This window comes from Gopherus evgoodei, unplaced genomic scaffold (assembly GCF_007399415.2).
Source record: "Gopherus evgoodei ecotype Sinaloan lineage unplaced genomic scaffold, rGopEvg1_v1.p scaffold_88_arrow_ctg1, whole genome shotgun sequence".
NCBI lineage: Eukaryota > Metazoa > Chordata > Testudines > Testudinidae > Gopherus > Gopherus evgoodei.
Genome location: NW_022060109.1, coordinates 148113 through 163512, shown reverse-complemented (window position 1 = coordinate 163512; position 15400 = coordinate 148113). Strand labels below are relative to the sequence as shown.

The following is a 15400-nucleotide window of genomic DNA, read 5'->3' as shown; positions in this document are numbered from 1 at the left end:
CTGCTCTAACCCACCAGCCCCCACTCCCCTCCCAGAGCCGGGGAGAGAACCCAGGAGTCCTGGCTCCCAGCCCCCCTGCTCTAACCACCAGCCCCCACTCCCCTCCCAGAGCCGGGGAGAGAACCCAGGAGTCCTGGCTCCCAGCCCCCTGCTCTAACCACCAGCCCCCACTCCCCTCCCAGAGCCGGGGAGAGAACCCAGGAGTCCTGGCTCCCAGCCCCCCTGCTCTAACCCACCAGCCCCCACTCCCCTCCCAGAGCCAGGGGAGAGAACCCAGGAGTCCTGGCTCCCAGCCCACCCTGCTCTAACCCACCAGCTCCCACTCCCCTCCCAGAGCCGGGGAGAGACCCCAGGAGTCCGCCATGAACATTCCCTCCGCACAGGCCCCTGCCTAGTGCTCCCTCTCCCCCGTGTGGCCAGTGCTTGGAATTACACCTGCTCATGGCCTTGCAGCCCCAGCCCTGTCCCCCCCACAAGAGTAGGCTCCTGCAGACTGGCCCGCCCCCTGCCCCCCCCTCCAGCTGGGGGGTGCACTGTGTGAAGGGACCAGCCAGCTTGGCCCCCTGGGGTGGAAAACCCACCTGCCCCCCTTCCCCCACAGAAGCCCGCCCAATCCAACCCACTAATAAGCAAAGGAGGCTGATGGGGGGGGTTAAAGGGGGGGCCAATTTGTGCATGAACCCATGACCCCAGGGTGTCCCGGCATGGGCCGCCCCCCCACGGCGAGTGAAGGGCGCGGAGCCGACGGTTCTTTTCGGTGGCTTTATTGAAGATCTCGGGGTGGTGAGGGAGGAGAGCGGGTTTGTGGGGGGGTGATTATCTGCCCCCCCCAGCCACGTTCCCCGGCAGGGGCAGGGAGGGGAAGACACAGCAGCTTTTGCGTACGAGTTTGGTTCTTTATTCTCTTTTAAATACTGTACAGTGAAAAATAAATAACCTCTCAACCGTCACAGCTCGATTTTCCCCCCCCGGCGCCCCCCCTCCTGGCAAAGCGACACTGGGGGGGGCACGCGCGGCTCTACCCTCTCTGCCCCCCCTTGGTCTGCCACAGTGTACGAAAAAAAAATACCTGCTGTGGTTGTATTGCCTGGAACCAAAAATCCACCCCGCACTTCCCGCCTGTGGTACCTTCCGATTTTTTAAGGGGGGGGGGGAGGAATAAACAGCGCGTCATCGGCCCCCCCGCTTTGCCGAAATCGTTGTGCGACCGAATTGGGCGGAAGGGAAAAGGACCGAAAAAAAAAAAAAAGGAAGGCTAGCGAGGCGCGTTCAGAAGGCACAAAAAAATCCTCGCTCTGGTTTTCCTGTCCTGGCTGGAACGGAGTCGTCAAAAACAGACACAATTAGAGAGAATTAACTTTTTTTTTTACTGCCGGGGGGGTGAGGGGGGGGAATAGCCACGCCCCCTGCCCCGGCACGAATCCGGTTGCCTGTCTCTTGATTGGTCGGCGCCTAGGAGCCGCGAGCGCTTGGCTGTCTTTGGCAAGCTGCCGCCAAGCTCGTCGAGGGAACGGTTCGTTAACGAGAGGTCGGCGGGCGGGCGGGCGCTGAACGAGGGCGCAAGCGGGGCGGGCGAGGGGCGGCGAGGCGGGATGCGGCGGGCGCGGCGCTTACGCCAGCCCGTTCACCATGGCGGCCGGCTCCTCGCCGTTCTCCGACGGGCGCTTGGCCAGCTTGCCGGACGGCTCCGCCTGCAGGGGGACGGAGAAGGTCTCAAGAGAGGCGGGGGAGAAGCCCCGCCCCCAGCCGGCAAGGCTCCGCCCACTGGCTCCGCCCGCCGCCGGCTCCGCCCCTACCTTTTGTCGCGGTGTGTCGTCTTCGGTGGATTTTTTCCGGGGCTCCTGCGGGGCCCGCTGGCGGCTCTGGGACTCGGCCCGGGAGATGTAATCGGCCACGGTCACTGGAGAGGAGGGAGCGGGCGCTGGGTTGGGGACAGCTGCCGACGCCCCCCCGGCCGTCCCCCGACGCGCACATGGCAAGGACAGAACGCCAACGGGTGGGATGGGACCCAGGAGCCCTGCGAGCCCAGAGCGGGGTGACGCTGGCCGCCGGGCTAAACTAGAGCAGCCTCAGGGCTGCTCTAACGTGTGACCCTGATCCGTCCCGGAAATGGGGCCCTGCTGCCCGCACCCGGCGCAGGGAGGGGTCCCAGGGCAGCTCCTGCCCCCCCCACACCCCATCATTCTGCAGCAGAAGCGAGAGCTGAGCCCGGACCCACCAGACCCCCTGTACCTGGCTGCCGGTCCCGGCTGATGGAGCCGTCCATGCGGTTACCGCGGTTACGCCGGCGACGGCTGCGGTTGCGTCTCTGAGGCTTCGATTCGTCCTCTGGGAAAGCAGGGAGCAGAGATGGGGATGAACCCAGGAGTCCTGGCTCCCAGCCCCCACTCCCCTCCCGGAGCCGGGGACAGAACCCAGGCGTCCGGGCTCCCAGCCCGCCCCGCTCACCCACGCCGTTCTCGCTGACGGACATGGTGTCGGACTCGGCAGCACCGTCCATCATGGTGGCGTCGTCGTCGGTGCGGCGCCGGCGGGAGCGGCGCCGCCGATTGCTGACGGGCTGCGACTCGCTGCCATCGGTGTCGGCCGTCTGGTCCGTCTCCGTGTTGTCCAGCAGGCTGTAGGGGTTGCTGTCCGGGTCCTTGAGCACTGGGCAGGGGGGGAGAAACGGACTTCAGCACGGAGAACCCAGGCGTCCGGGATCGCAGCCCCACCCCCGACCGGACACCCCTTCATTCTGAGTTAGGAGGCTGGAACATGGCATCTGGTTATACGCCACTGAGATGCAGCCACCTCTGGGGCAGGGCACGGCAACTGGTTACACAGGCACCCCTCACCCGGCGCTGAGATGGGGCCACTTCTGGGGCAGGGCGGCTGGTGACACAGGGGCCCCCTTGCCCGGCGCTGAGATGCAGCCACTTCTGGGTGGTGCACAGCCGCTATTTAACAGCTACACCTGGTCACCTGAACTGATAGAGGAGCTGTTGTACTTGCTGCTTCCGCCCCCTCGGGGTGCCAGGGCAGGACCCCGCCCTCGCCCCACCCCCGGGCGCCTCCGGCTGTCCTCGGGGCGCGGGTCTCGCTCGCCGTCGTCCCTCTTCTCCGACTCGGTCTCCGAGGCATTGGACAGGTCTGAGTTGGTACCTGGGAGGGCAGAAAAGGGGGGCGCGTGAGCCGCCTTTGGTGGGGGCTGATCTGTACTGTGGGGGGATCCCCAAAGCTGTAGGAGGGGCAGGACACACAATATACTAGGAAATGCAGCCACCTCTGGGGTGTGGCCCGTCGGTCACCCTGCCCCCGCCATGAAGAAGGGGAGATTTTACCGTAGCCCGAGTTGGGCCCCCTGCGCCCGCGGCCTCGCCCGCCGTAGCTGCCCCCGTATGTCCGCGTGCCGTGGAGGGAGGAGGAGGTGCTGTCGTCCGTGGCGTAGCCGCCCCGCTCCTTGTCGGCCCGGCTGGAGAGGGGGCGGAAGCCCATGCCGATCTGCCGCAGCTGCTCGTCAATCTGCAGCCGCTCCAGGCGCAGCTGCTCCACCTCCTGGGGAACAGGGTGGATGGGAACCCATTAACTGTCACACCCAGGCAGGGGGAACCAATTAGCAGCTGTACCCATGCCGTCTTGGGGCAGGGAACCAATTAATGGCTGCACCCATACAGGGCTGCCGGGGGAACCAATTAGTGACTCTTCTGTGAAGGGGAGCAATTAGCAATTGCACCGATGCAGGGCAGCAGGGGGAACCAATTAGCAGAAGCACCCATGTTATCTCGGGGCAGGGAACCAATTAATGACTGCACTCATGCAGGCAGCAGGGGGAACCAATTAGCAGCAGCACCCATGTTATCTCGGGGCAGGGAACCAATTAATGGCTGCACTCATGCAGGCAGCAGGGGGAACCAATTAGCAGCAGCACCCATGTTATCTCGGGGCAGGGAACCAATTAATGGCTGCACTCATGCAGGCAGCGGGGGAACCAATTAGCAGCAGCACCCATGTTATCTCAGGGCAGGGAACCAATTAATGGCTGCACTCATGCAGGCAGCGGGGGAACCAATTAGGGCTGCACCCAGGGATACCGATTAGCAATTGCAGCCTCAGGACAGGTGGTTGGGGGAGGGGGGGGCACAAAAGTGCAGCCTCAGAACAGGAAGGGGAAACAAAAGCCGGTTGCACGCACACAGCCCAGAAAAAGGGAGGGGGAGACAACCCGGCTGTGCAGGAAAGCACAGGAAGTGGGGGACCCGATTAACGGTCACGCCAGCGATACACCCACATTGACCCCCTCCCCAGCTGATCCGCAGGCGTGCGCCCCCCGGCAGAGCGAGCCAGCCGGTTCCGAGCCCGTCCTCGGCAGAGCCGCATTTACCTGGAGGTACGCGAGGTGATATTCCAGGAGCGCCTGCGCGTTGCTGATGTTCTCCCGCGTGCCGACGAAGATGAACGGGACCATTCCCTAGGAGACAGGAGATCCGGTCACGGCACGGCCGCCCCCCGGCTGCCCCCCACCTCGCCGGCTGCCCCCCCGCTTACCTCCTCTCGGGGGTTTTTCTTGTCGTTGTCCCCTTCCACCCGCACCCGCACCACTCCCGACTTGTCCACGATCTCCTGGATCACTTTGCCGTTCTTCCCGATCACTTTGCCTGGCGGGGCGAGCGGAGAGGTGAGCCCACAGAAACCCATCCCAAAGCGCTTTGACCAGACCCACACCAGCTCCCCGGGCTTTTCCACCACCTCCCCCGGCTCCTTACAGGTGCTCTGACTGCCGGTGCGACGCCGGCTTTTGTTCGAGGCCTTGCGGGACGTCGTGCTGGTGAACGCAAGGGGCCCCCCCGGACGCCACTGGACATCGGCGCCCTCCGCCGGTTGGCACCCTGAGCTTCTCGGGGCACACGTGGTCACTTCCATTCGTAGCCCACATCCCGCTCCAGCGCAGTGCTGCGGTTACATGTTGGGGTCCCCCATCACAAGGGAAGTCACCCCAGTTCTCCGGGGGAGGCCCCACGAACGCCAGGCCCCCGGAGGGTCACTACAGAGCCCGGTCGCAGCGGTGACACCTACCAACCAGGTTTCTCGGGACTTGCACCGAGTCTTCGGAGAACTCCAGGTAGGTCCGGGCCTGCTTGCATGCCTCGGGAGTCTGCGGGGAGGAGACAACCGTCAAGTAACGGAGCCGGGGAGAGAACCCCGGAGTCCTGGCTCCCAGCCCCGCCCCCACACCATCTCCTGGAGCCCCGCCCGGCCCTCACCTCCCCGTAGATGCGGAAGGTGCAGGTCTCCTCATCCAGCTCGATGGCGGTGACGCCTGGCACCTTCCGGGCCTGCTGGATGTTGGCGCCGTGGGTGCCGATGGCCAGCCCCATGAGGTCTTCGCGGACGGTGAACTCCTCCTGGAACGCCGAGGCCAGCTGCTTACTCGTCTGGGGAGAGAAAGAGCGCTGGGACGCAGAGCGGGGAGTCAACGGAGCGGCCGGGGGGAGCGCCGACCCCCCCACCCCACTCCCCACGGAGCCCAGGTCAGGCGACCGGCCGGGCAATCATCGGGGAAGCCCTAGGCGGGCCGTGTACAGCCCCCTATTCCCCGCCCCGTGGTGCCCGTGTGGCAAGAAAGCCAGAGGTGTATTGCCCCGCGGCGCCTACCCCCACCCCCCCTTCGGGTGCTGGCCGTTGCCCGGACTCCTGGGTTCCTCACCTCCAAGTGTTTGTTGGCCTCCTCGTTCCGCGACATCAGCATGAGCTTGGTACGGATACTGCGCAGATGCATGTCGCCCAGGAGCGACGCCCGCTTTACCGTGGATTCGTTCGTCGACTGGGAAGAGGGGGAGGAAGACGAGCGGTGTCAGAGATCGGCAGGCCAGCCCCCGCCTACCGCCAGAACTCGGGGGGGGGGAGGGGGGCTAGCCAGCCCTGATTACAGAAGCCGCAGTGACCAGACGGCCGCAGCAGGGCTGAGGAGAACCCCCCACCCCAAGGGTCACTGCCAGTTCCCTCCTGACCCTCAACAACGACGTGGGCAAGGCAAGCCAGCCGGGCAGCCTGAAACCAGGCCGGAGCATCGGGTCCACCCCGATCTCCGACGAGCGCCGCCCCCCGCCCGGCTCCCCTCCGGCTCACCAGGATGAAGAGCTCGCTGCTGGCGACGCTCAGGAAGATGCAGTTTGCCCCCACCGCCTTCTTGAATTCTTTATGCACGTTTTCGTTGGAGCACCTGTGCAGAGAGGGGACGGGGTGAGCAGAGACTGGGGAAGCGAGAACCTACCCAAAATGATCTGTCCGGTCTGTGGCAAAGCCGGGAGTAGAACCCAGATCTCCAGAGTCCAGAACTGGATTGGCCAGTGGTTTGGGACTTTCCTTATTCACAGGCGTAACTACGGTAGGATGATATCGATCAGTTTCCCCACACAGCCACACCCCAAGTTAGAGGAGCCTCTGGGCTGCTCTAACTCGTGCTAGAGACTGGGCGTGCCTTTAAAGGCAGCCCTGGTCTCCGGCTCCTTCACCACAGAGGTAAAGCCAAGCTAGCGACTTTTCTTCCATCTAAGGCCACGGAGGTCCCCGCTCCAGGATCCCCGTCTCACTCACGCTTCCTTGAGGTCCTCCGGCACCGCGATGGTGTATTTGAAGAAGCTAGATTTGGTGGCCACTTTGTTGGGGTTGACGGGCCGGAGCCGCTCCAGCGTGACGATTTCGTTGTAGGTGGCGTCGCAAGCTGCGTATTCGATGACGTAAAACTGGGGGGAGACAGAGAGATCGGGTGAGAGCCCGGGATTTGGGGTGGGAAGGAGAGATGGGCTGTGCCGTTCAGACACAGCCGGGTGGGGGAGAGAAGGGACGACCAGGTGCAACGCGTCGTTTTCAGACGGAATTAGCCTGTGGACCTCACTGCCACTGGATAGGACTGAGGCCAAGCACTTACAGGTAGGAGCCGGAGGGCGGCCATGCCGCTGCTTCTGAGAGCCGCGTGGAGCGGCCCCCGACCCTGCTCCCCGGCAGGAGCAGGGCAAGCCCCACACCTGGGCTCGAGGGCCGGCTTAAAATGGGCCTAGGAAGCACCAAGAGCTGGCACAAAGGATTCTGGGACAGATGCGATTGGTTAGGGGGTGGCAGAAAAATCCTCAGAAACTTACATCTCCTTTCATCATCCGGACCCTCGCCAGCCACCAGCCGCACGGCTCGTGTTCATTGGCTCGGGAATAAACCTAGAGAGACAGGGATATGGTCAGCAGGGAGCCAGTGAGGATAGCGGGCTCACGGTGGCACCCCTCCGCCGTCCCCCCCAAAAAAGCACACCCCCTACCTCCACTTCATCCCCTTCGGTAATCTCTTTATTGTAGTCGGCGGGTGGGGGGAGCCGTACGTCGCCGAAGGGGATCTGCCGCTCCGGCTGCCAGCTGTTAGGAGACAGAAGACCGAGATCGGATTCGCCTGTAGGTGGTGCCAGGAGACCGGGAATAAGACGCGGCAAGATGGGTGCGCGTTCCTGATCACGCTGAAGAGATAGCACCAGGCCCCGGGCACCCACGCGGCCGAAGACAGTCCCTGCCCTGGAGAGTTTACCATCTACGCACACAAAGGAAGGATTGTTCCCCCTTCTGGAAAGTGAGGAGAAGACCTCCTAGAACTCCCCCTTCTGCCCTCGCCCCAGCAATTTTGGGATCCTTGCCTATGTCAATCGTGAGCTCTTTCTGATCAGTGTTCGGACAGCCTGCGAAACCGAGACGCTACCGCAGTACAATATCCGGCACACGGCCACGAGATGGATTTTGCAACAGAAAGAGGGCACCAAACCTGGGGTGGGGATAAACTTTCCCTTCAGCTAAACCCAGCTTAACGTCCCTGCCACCTCGGCTCTCCGCCTCGCTGTTTGTTTTAACGATTCATGTATGTACGTTTGCAATTAGCTGCTCCCGGCGCGGACTCGGGACTCCTGTACCCAACGCAGCCCAGGGCTTTTTGTGACTCAGGCAGCATATTTTGGATGGAGACGTGTTGAATGCCACCACGTATCGTCAGCACAAGACATTGCAGCTTCTCGCTAGTCTGAATCTGGGTTCCCAGGGCTGGTGCTGTCTACACGCATTTGTAACCCCCCAGGTTAGGAACTGTCCCAACCTGGGGCTCCGGCGTCTACACTGCGTTACGTGGGCCGCTGCCCAACCACCAATATCTCAGCATCATCCCAAAACATGGCCGCTCTAGCCCTTGGTTCATGGTGCAGGGTGAGAAGACTTGACTGTCCACCAAACTTAGGCTCACAGAAGATCAGGGTTGGAAGGGACCTCAGGAGGTATCTAGTCCAACCCCCTGCTCAAAGCAGGACCAATCCCCAACACAATCACCCCAGCCAGGGCTTTGTCAAGCCTGACCTTAAAAACCTCTAAGGAAGACGATCCCACCACCTCCCTAGGGAACCCATTCCAGTGCTTCACCACCCTCCTAGGGAAATAGTGTTTCCTAATATCCACCCTAGACCTCCCCCACTGCAACTTGAGACCATCGCTCCTTGTTCTGTCATCTGCCACCACTGAGAACAGCCGAGCTCCATCCTCTTTGGAACCCCTTTCAGGTAGTTGAAAGCAGCTATCAAATCCCCCCTCACTCTTCTCTTCTGCAGACTAAATAACCCCAGTTCCCTCAGCTGCTCCTTATAAATCATGTGCTCCAGCCCCCTAATCATTTTTGCTACCCTCCGCTGGACTCTCTCCAATTTGTCCACATCCCTTCTGTACTGGGGGGCCCAAAACTGGTCACAATACTCCAGGTGTGACCTCAGCAGTGCCGAACGGAGGGGAATAATCACGTCCCTCGAGCTGCTGGCAGCGCTCCTAACACAGCCCAATATGTCGTTAGCCTTCTTAGCAACAAGGGCATCCTGCTGACTCATCCAGCTTCTCGTCCACTGTAACCCCCAGGTCCTTTTCTGCAGAACTGCTGCTTAGCAAGTCAGTCCCCAGCTTGTAGTGGTGCCAGGGATCCTTCCATCCTAAGTGCAGGATTCTGCACTTGTCCTCGTTGAACCTCATCAGATTTCTTTTGGCCCAATCCTCCAATTTGTCTAGGTCACCCTGGACCCTATCCTGACCCTCCTGCGTATCTACCTCTCCCCCCAGCTTAGTGTCAGCCGCGAACTTGCTGAGGGAGCAATTAATCCCATCGTCCAGATTGTTAATGAAGATGCTGAACAAAACTGGCCCCCGGACCAAAAGTCGGCTTGTGGGATGTTTTTGGTGGACCCCCAGCGTGAGGTTGCATCTGCAATGCCAAGCAATAGAATCACAGAAGATCAGGGCTGGAAGGGACCTCAGGAGATATCTACGCCAACCCCCTGCTCAAAGGAGCAGCAATCCCCAGACCCCTAAATGGCCCCCTCAAGAACTGAACTCTCAACCCTGTGTTTAGCAGGCCAATGCTCCAACCACTGAACACTCCCTCCCCCCAGTACTTGAACGCTGGGGCCTGGCTTGACTCAGTCTGGGGCCCCCAGTCAGAGCGATGCGCGTGCGTGTTTGGGAGTTGGAAACCAGAGGCCGTCAGCCGGGAACAGCTGTCGGGAGGCGGAGCAGCTACAGCTGTCTCGGCCGGGAAATTTCACCTGCTCAGCAACACTGCTAGAAACCCCATCAGGACACCGCAGCCAACCGAGGCAGTTGAGGAACGGCGCGCGCTCGACGCTCTGTGGCCTGCTCGGATCTATGCGGCTCAGCCCCCTCCCCAGCTTAGACAGAACCCCAGCCAAGCAGAGGGAGCCGGGTGGCCAGGTTCTAGGAACTGGTGACAATGCCGTAATCTCCCCATCTAGGTTAATGAGGCTGGGATTTGCACGGTTAATGACACCACCGTCTGAACGGGAGAACCTGACTACGGATCGCGGAGCGGCAGGCCGCAGAGCGCGTCTCCCGAAACGCCGGCCGCCGCTCCAGCTGGCAGTGCTCCAGCGTTACTCGTTTTCACTGGTCGATCCGAAATAGAGCCCCAGTGTGAACACGACGGCCTGAAATCAGCCAGGCAAGCGCAGAAATTCAAGGAAAACCTGCACCTGCCCAACCTGGGACAGGTAGCTCCACGCCAACAGGCAGCGCCTCAAAGCTTTAAAAGGTGGAAGGGTCAATTGCCTGAGATCAGCTGTTGAAAGAGGGAAATCCACTCAGAAGCCGTGTAGGGACCGGTGTCTTTTACTTCTGCGTCGGCTAAGAGAGAGAGCCGGGGCCGGTAGCTACTTTTAAAGCTCTTTGTTTGTGGCGTAAGCTGATTTAAACCCCGTTTAGCCTGTTACTGGTTCAGAAACATTTTCAGTTCCCTGGGTCAAGAGCCACACACCAGGCAAAGTAGATAGAAACGGAGCAATTGGACTCCTGATTAAACACCCATCTCCCCTGCACAGTTTGGGGCGGAGAAAATTCTTCGCTTCCTGCCCTCCCCACTTCCACCCCAGAGGTAGCCGCATCGCAGTGCCGGCGGAACAGATGGCACATCCCAGAGGTGGCCGCTTCTCAGGGCTGGCCTGTCTGCCATGCCATCTGTATTCGCACTACCTACCAAGCTGCGTTTAAGGGCTCTGAAAATCCTGCCCGCGGACGGCAGGGTATTACAACCGGGCCTTCTGCCTTTCCTTTCCCACCGTGCACAGAGACGTTTGCCAACAAACACGCTCCTAATGACGCTGCTTCCTCCTAGTCCCTGCCGCCGGGAGACACAAACCCCGAAATGAAGGAACCTGGCCGGTCAGAAAGAGAAACGTTTAACAGGGCCACCACGGGGAGCGGCTGGGTACCTGTAGGGACGGCGCTTCGCACAAGGCGGCCCTGAGATCGCGGCCCTACCATCGACCCACATAATCCCGCCAGCGGTAGAGTGACAGCTGCCAATCTGGAGGCATTCCCTGGGGCGGGCGGGCGGCTGGCTTATTACGAGTGAGTCCGTTTCAGTCGCATGCCACACACAGCAGGAGCTAAATTTGGACAGGCGGCAGCCTGCTAGTGATGCCAGGCCTCAAGGCCCCGTGACAGATCCTTGAGTGCAGGGGCTTTATTTAGGGCTCTGAAGCGGGGACTGTGGCATCCCGGCATTTCCCCCCTGCAGCAGCTCCAGCAGCTCGGGTGAGGTGCCCATCGGCCCTACAGCCGCCTGCTAGCAGCCCTCCCAGCACGGAACAGCGTAGGGCTGAAAGGGGCGATCCATTCGCTTGCACGAGAAAAGCAACAGCCTGCCCCACAAGCGGCGTGCACATCCCGCGCACGCCCGTCCCGCTAACCATCCCAATGGATGAGTGGACACCTCCAGCCTGCCCGTCCCGTGCACGCCCGTCCCGCTAACCATCCCAATGGATGAGTGGGCACCTCCAGCCTGCCCCGTCCCGCGCACCCCAATGGATGAGTGGGCACCTCCAGCCTGCCCCGTCCCGCGCACGCCCGTCCCGCTAACCGTCCCAATGGATGAGTGGGCACCTCCAGCCTGCCCCGTCCCGCGCACGCCCGTCCCGCTAACCGTCCCAATGGATGAGTGGACACCTCCAGCCTGCCCCGTCCCACGCACGTCCGTCCCGTTAACCGTCCCAATGGATGAGTGGGCACCTCCAGCCTGCCCCGTCCCACGCACGCCCATCCCGCTAACCGTCCCAATGGATGAGTGGGCACCTCCAGCCTGCCCCGTCCCACGCACGCCCGTCCCGCTAACCGTCCCAATGGATGAGTGGACACCTCCAGCCTGCCCCGTCCCACGCACGTCCGTCCCGTTAACCGTCCCAATGGATGAGTGGGCACCTCCAGCCTGCCCCGTCCCGCGCACGTCCGTCCCGTTAACCGTCCCAATGGATGAGTGGGCACCTCCAGCCTGCCCCGTCCCACGCACGCCCATCCCGCTAACCGTCCCAATGGATGAGTGGGCACCTCCAGCCTGCCCCGTCCCGCGCACGCCCGTCCCGCTACCCATCCCAATGGACGAGTGGGCACCTCCACAGCCTGCCCCGTCCCGCACACGCCCGTCCCGCTACCCATCCCAATGGACGAGTGGGCACCTCCACAGCCTGCCCCGTCCCGCACACGCCCGTCCCGCTACCCATCCCAATGGACGAGTGGGCACCTCCAGCCTGCCCCGTCCCGCGCACGCCCGTCCCGCTAACCGTCCCAATGGATGAGTGGGCACCTCCAGCCTGCCCCGTCCCGCACACACCCGTCCCGCTAACCATCCCAATGGATGAGTGGACACCTCCAGCCTGCCCGTCCCGCGCACGCCCGTCCCGCTAACCGTCCCAATGGATGAGTGGGCACCTCCAGCCTGCCCCGTCCCGCACACACCCGTCCCGCTAACCATCCCAATGGATGAGTGGGCACCTCCAGCCTGCCCGTCCCGCGCACGCCCGTCCCGCTAACCGTCCCAATGGATGAGTGGGCACCTCCAGCCTGCCCCGTCCCGCGCACGTCCGTCCAGCTAACCGTCCCAATGGACGAGTGGGCACCTCCAGCCTGCCCCGTCCCACGCACGCCCGTCCCGCTAACCGTCCCAATGGATGAGTGGGCACCTCCAGCCTGCCCCGTCCCGCGCACGTCCGTCCAGCTAACCGTCCCAATGGATGAGTGGGCACCTCCAGCCTGCCCGTACCGCGCACGCCCGTCCCGCTAACCGTCCCAATGGACGAGTGGGCACCTCCAGCCTGCCCCGTCCCGCGCACGCCCGTCCCGCTAACCGTCCCAATGGACGAGTGGACACCTCCAGCCTGCCCCGTCCCGCGCACGCCCGTCCCGCTAACCGTCCCAATGGACGAGTGGGCACCTCCAGCCCGCCCCGTCCCGCGCACGCCCGTCCCGCTAACCGTCCCAATGGATGAGTGGGCACCTCCAGCCTGCCCCGTCCCGCGCACGCCCGTCCCCCTAACCGTCCCAATGGATAGGTGAGCACCTCCAGCCTGCCCCGTCCCGCACACGCCCGTCCCGCACACGCCCATCCTGCTACCCATCCCAATGGATGAGTGGGCACCTCCAGCCTGCCCCGTCCCACGCACGCCCGTCCCGTTACCCATCCCAATGGACGAGTGGGCACCTCCAGCCTGCCCCGTCCCACGCACGCCCGTCCCGTTACCCATCCCAATGGACGAGTGGGCACCTCCAGCCTGCCCCGTCCCGCGCACGCCCGTCCCGCTAACCGTCCCAATGGACGAGTGGGCACCTCCAGCCTGCCCCGTCCCACGCACGCCCATCCCGCTAACCGTCCCAATGGACGAGTGGGCACCTCCAGCCTGCCCCGTCCCACGCACGCCCGTCCCACGCACGCCCGTCCCGTTACCCATCCCAATGGATGAGTGGACACCTCCAGCCTGCCCTACAAGCGGCGCGCCTGTCCTGCACACACCCGTCCCTGCTCCTTGTCCCCTGACCCCACCCCCATCCAACCCTCCCTGCTCCTTGTCCCCTGACCGCCCCCCTCCTGGGACCCCACCCCGTATCCAACTCTCCCGGCTCCTTGTCCCGACCCCACCCCCTATCCAACCCTCCCTCCTCGTCCCCTGACTGCCCCCTCCTGGGACCCCACCCCCATCCAACCCTCCCTGCTCCTTGTCCCCTGACCACCCCCTCCCAGGACCCCACCCCCTATCCAACCCTCCCTGCTCCTTGTCCCCTGACCTCCCCCTCCCAGGATCTCCCGGGACCCCACCCCCTATCCAACCCTCCCTGCTCCTTGTCCCCTGACCTCCCCCTCCCAGGATCCCCCAGGACCCCACCCCCTATCCAACCCTCCCTGCTCCTTGTCCCCTGACCTCCCCCTCCCAGGATCCCCTGGGACCCCACCCCCTATCCAAGCCCACCTGCTCCCTGTCTCCTGACTGCCCTGACCCCTATCTACAGCCCCACCCCGACCGGCTCCTCGGGACTCCCTGCCTAGCCAACCCCCCCGCTCTGCCTCCTGACCAGCCCCCCAGAACCTCCGCCCCCATCCAGCAGCTCCCTGTCCCCCGACTGTCCCCCAGGAGCTTATCCAACCCACCCTCTCCCTGCTCCCCTACCAGGCCACTCAGAGCGCCAGGATTGGCTTAGTGGAAAGCTTGGGAGGTGGGCGAGTGCAAGCCATGCCGCCCACGCGGCGGTGTAGCTGCAGGGGAGGGGGGACAGAAGGGGAGGGGCCAGGGGCTAGCTTTCCCGGCCAGGAACTCAAGGGCTGGACAGCCACACGGCCCCCTTGGAATTTCTTCACCCCCCCTAGTTTGGGAAAGAATGGCCTAGTGGGTTACTGCAGGAGTCAGGAACCCCGGACGATATCCCCCAATTCTGGAAGGCGCACGGGGGTCTAATGGGTAGTCACAGAAAGAGACTGGGGGGGCCAGGACACCTGGGTTCTATCCCCGGGTCTGCCACCGACTCGACCTAACCCTAACCATTTTCGACGCAGAGAAGCAGCCACTGAAAACAGCTGACAATTGCTCAAAGGAGACGCAGAGTGGTAGGACTAGGACCTGCGAACGTTAATGGCCTCGATCTGACAACGCGTGCCAGAGGTGTCTCTCAGTTCTCACCCCTACGGGAGCTCAGGCCAGGCTGCCCCAGACGCCCAAGCTCAGAACGAGGACAAACGGAGACCAGGCCCAGGACTGCACCTTCCCGCCAGGGGTCCCCGGCGGAGACTTACTTGTTCTCGAAGGATATCGTGACCGAGTCTTCGTGCACATCTTTCACAAAACCCTGCGGAGGGAGAACGGAAGAAAGCATGAGATCCTCAGGGCAGTAGATTCCCTTTGACAGCAAACCCGGATATATTAACGACTTCATTATGGGGAGGCTGTGGGCAGGGCAGTAGCAGGGATCGCTGGGTAATTGCAACTTTCTGCAGGCACCCAAGGGGTTGCTAATAAGCAGAATCTGCTGTATCTGCAGCCAGCCACACACCACCCATACGCAGAATTAAGATCTCAGCATTACAGCCGTGTGTTTAGAGCCCTGGTTCCTGGAGTCAAGTGATTTTAGCAGCATCTAGGGCTTCGTTATTTAAAAAAAATTAAGTTTCTAGCTCTCACGGTTGTGAAGAAACACCTGAAAATGTGACCGGCGTGTAACGGACACAGCGACGTCTGCCTGAAACTATAGCTCAGAGAAGGGTGAACTGCCCCAAGGATAACTGACTCAGCCAGGCTGCCTGAGTCTGCAGAGAGCCTGAACTAATCTCTCTCAGCAAGGGGAACCGTCCCATGCGTTTCAATGGGGTGTCAATGCCAAGCCCTGCAGCACTGCCCCCCTCCTCCCCGCCAACCCCATCCCAGCAGGGAGCTCTGTGTGGTGCTGAGCGGGAAGGCATCGCAGACCTGCTGCTTCATCCATACAGACATGCCCCAGCTGCTGGGCCCCCCAGATCTCTAGGGGGAATGTGGGGGAACTATGCTGCTACCCTTTTCACCCACTTGGGCAAACCACTTGTGCCTCAG

The 15400-nt window shown here is 62.5% G+C and overlaps 2 protein-coding genes across 2 annotated transcripts in view; both read right to left on the bottom strand.

The window, feature by feature from the left end:
* Positions 1-882: 882 nt before the first annotated feature.
* FXR2 (FMR1 autosomal homolog 2) overlaps positions 883-15400 on the bottom strand; it is a 29377-nt gene continuing 14859 nt past the window's right edge. The window contains exons 2-17 of the mRNA XM_030548184.1: positions 14611-14663; positions 7292-7385; positions 7122-7193; positions 6577-6725; positions 6109-6202; positions 5687-5803; positions 5244-5414; positions 5056-5134; positions 4528-4637; positions 4364-4450; positions 3324-3537; positions 2965-3144; positions 2449-2649; positions 2233-2328; positions 1797-1900; positions 883-1691 (exon numbers count right to left, since the gene is read on the bottom strand). Of these exons, the coding sequence (XP_030404044.1) occupies positions 1611-1691; positions 1797-1900; positions 2233-2328; positions 2449-2649; positions 2965-3144; positions 3324-3537; positions 4364-4450; positions 4528-4637; positions 5056-5134; positions 5244-5414; positions 5687-5803; positions 6109-6202; positions 6577-6725; positions 7122-7193; positions 7292-7385; positions 14611-14663 (1902 nt within the window). The 3' untranslated portion in view covers positions 883-1610. The remainder of the gene's footprint in view (positions 1692-1796; positions 1901-2232; positions 2329-2448; positions 2650-2964; positions 3145-3323; positions 3538-4363; positions 4451-4527; positions 4638-5055; positions 5135-5243; positions 5415-5686; positions 5804-6108; positions 6203-6576; positions 6726-7121; positions 7194-7291; positions 7386-14610; positions 14664-15400) is intronic.
* LOC115644090 (uncharacterized PE-PGRS family protein PE_PGRS54-like) lies at positions 12276-13283 on the bottom strand. Its single transcript, XM_030548185.1, has 2 exons — positions 12449-13283; positions 12276-12385 (listed from the first exon to the last, which is right to left on the bottom strand). Exons 1-2 carry the CDS (start codon positions 13274-13276, stop codon positions 12296-12298), a joined length of 918 nt encoding a protein of 305 aa, XP_030404045.1. The 5' UTR covers positions 13277-13283; the 3' UTR covers positions 12276-12295.

Coding starts and splice junctions, on each gene's coding strand:
- LOC115644090 (XM_030548185.1), bottom strand. CDS start 13,276: ATGGGTAACGGGACGGGCGTGCGTGGGACGGGCGTGCGTGGGACGGGG. Junction 12,386..12,448: donor TGGGACGGGGCAGGCTGGAG/GTGCCCACTCGT, acceptor GGCAGGCTGGAG/GTGCCCACTCATCCATTGGG.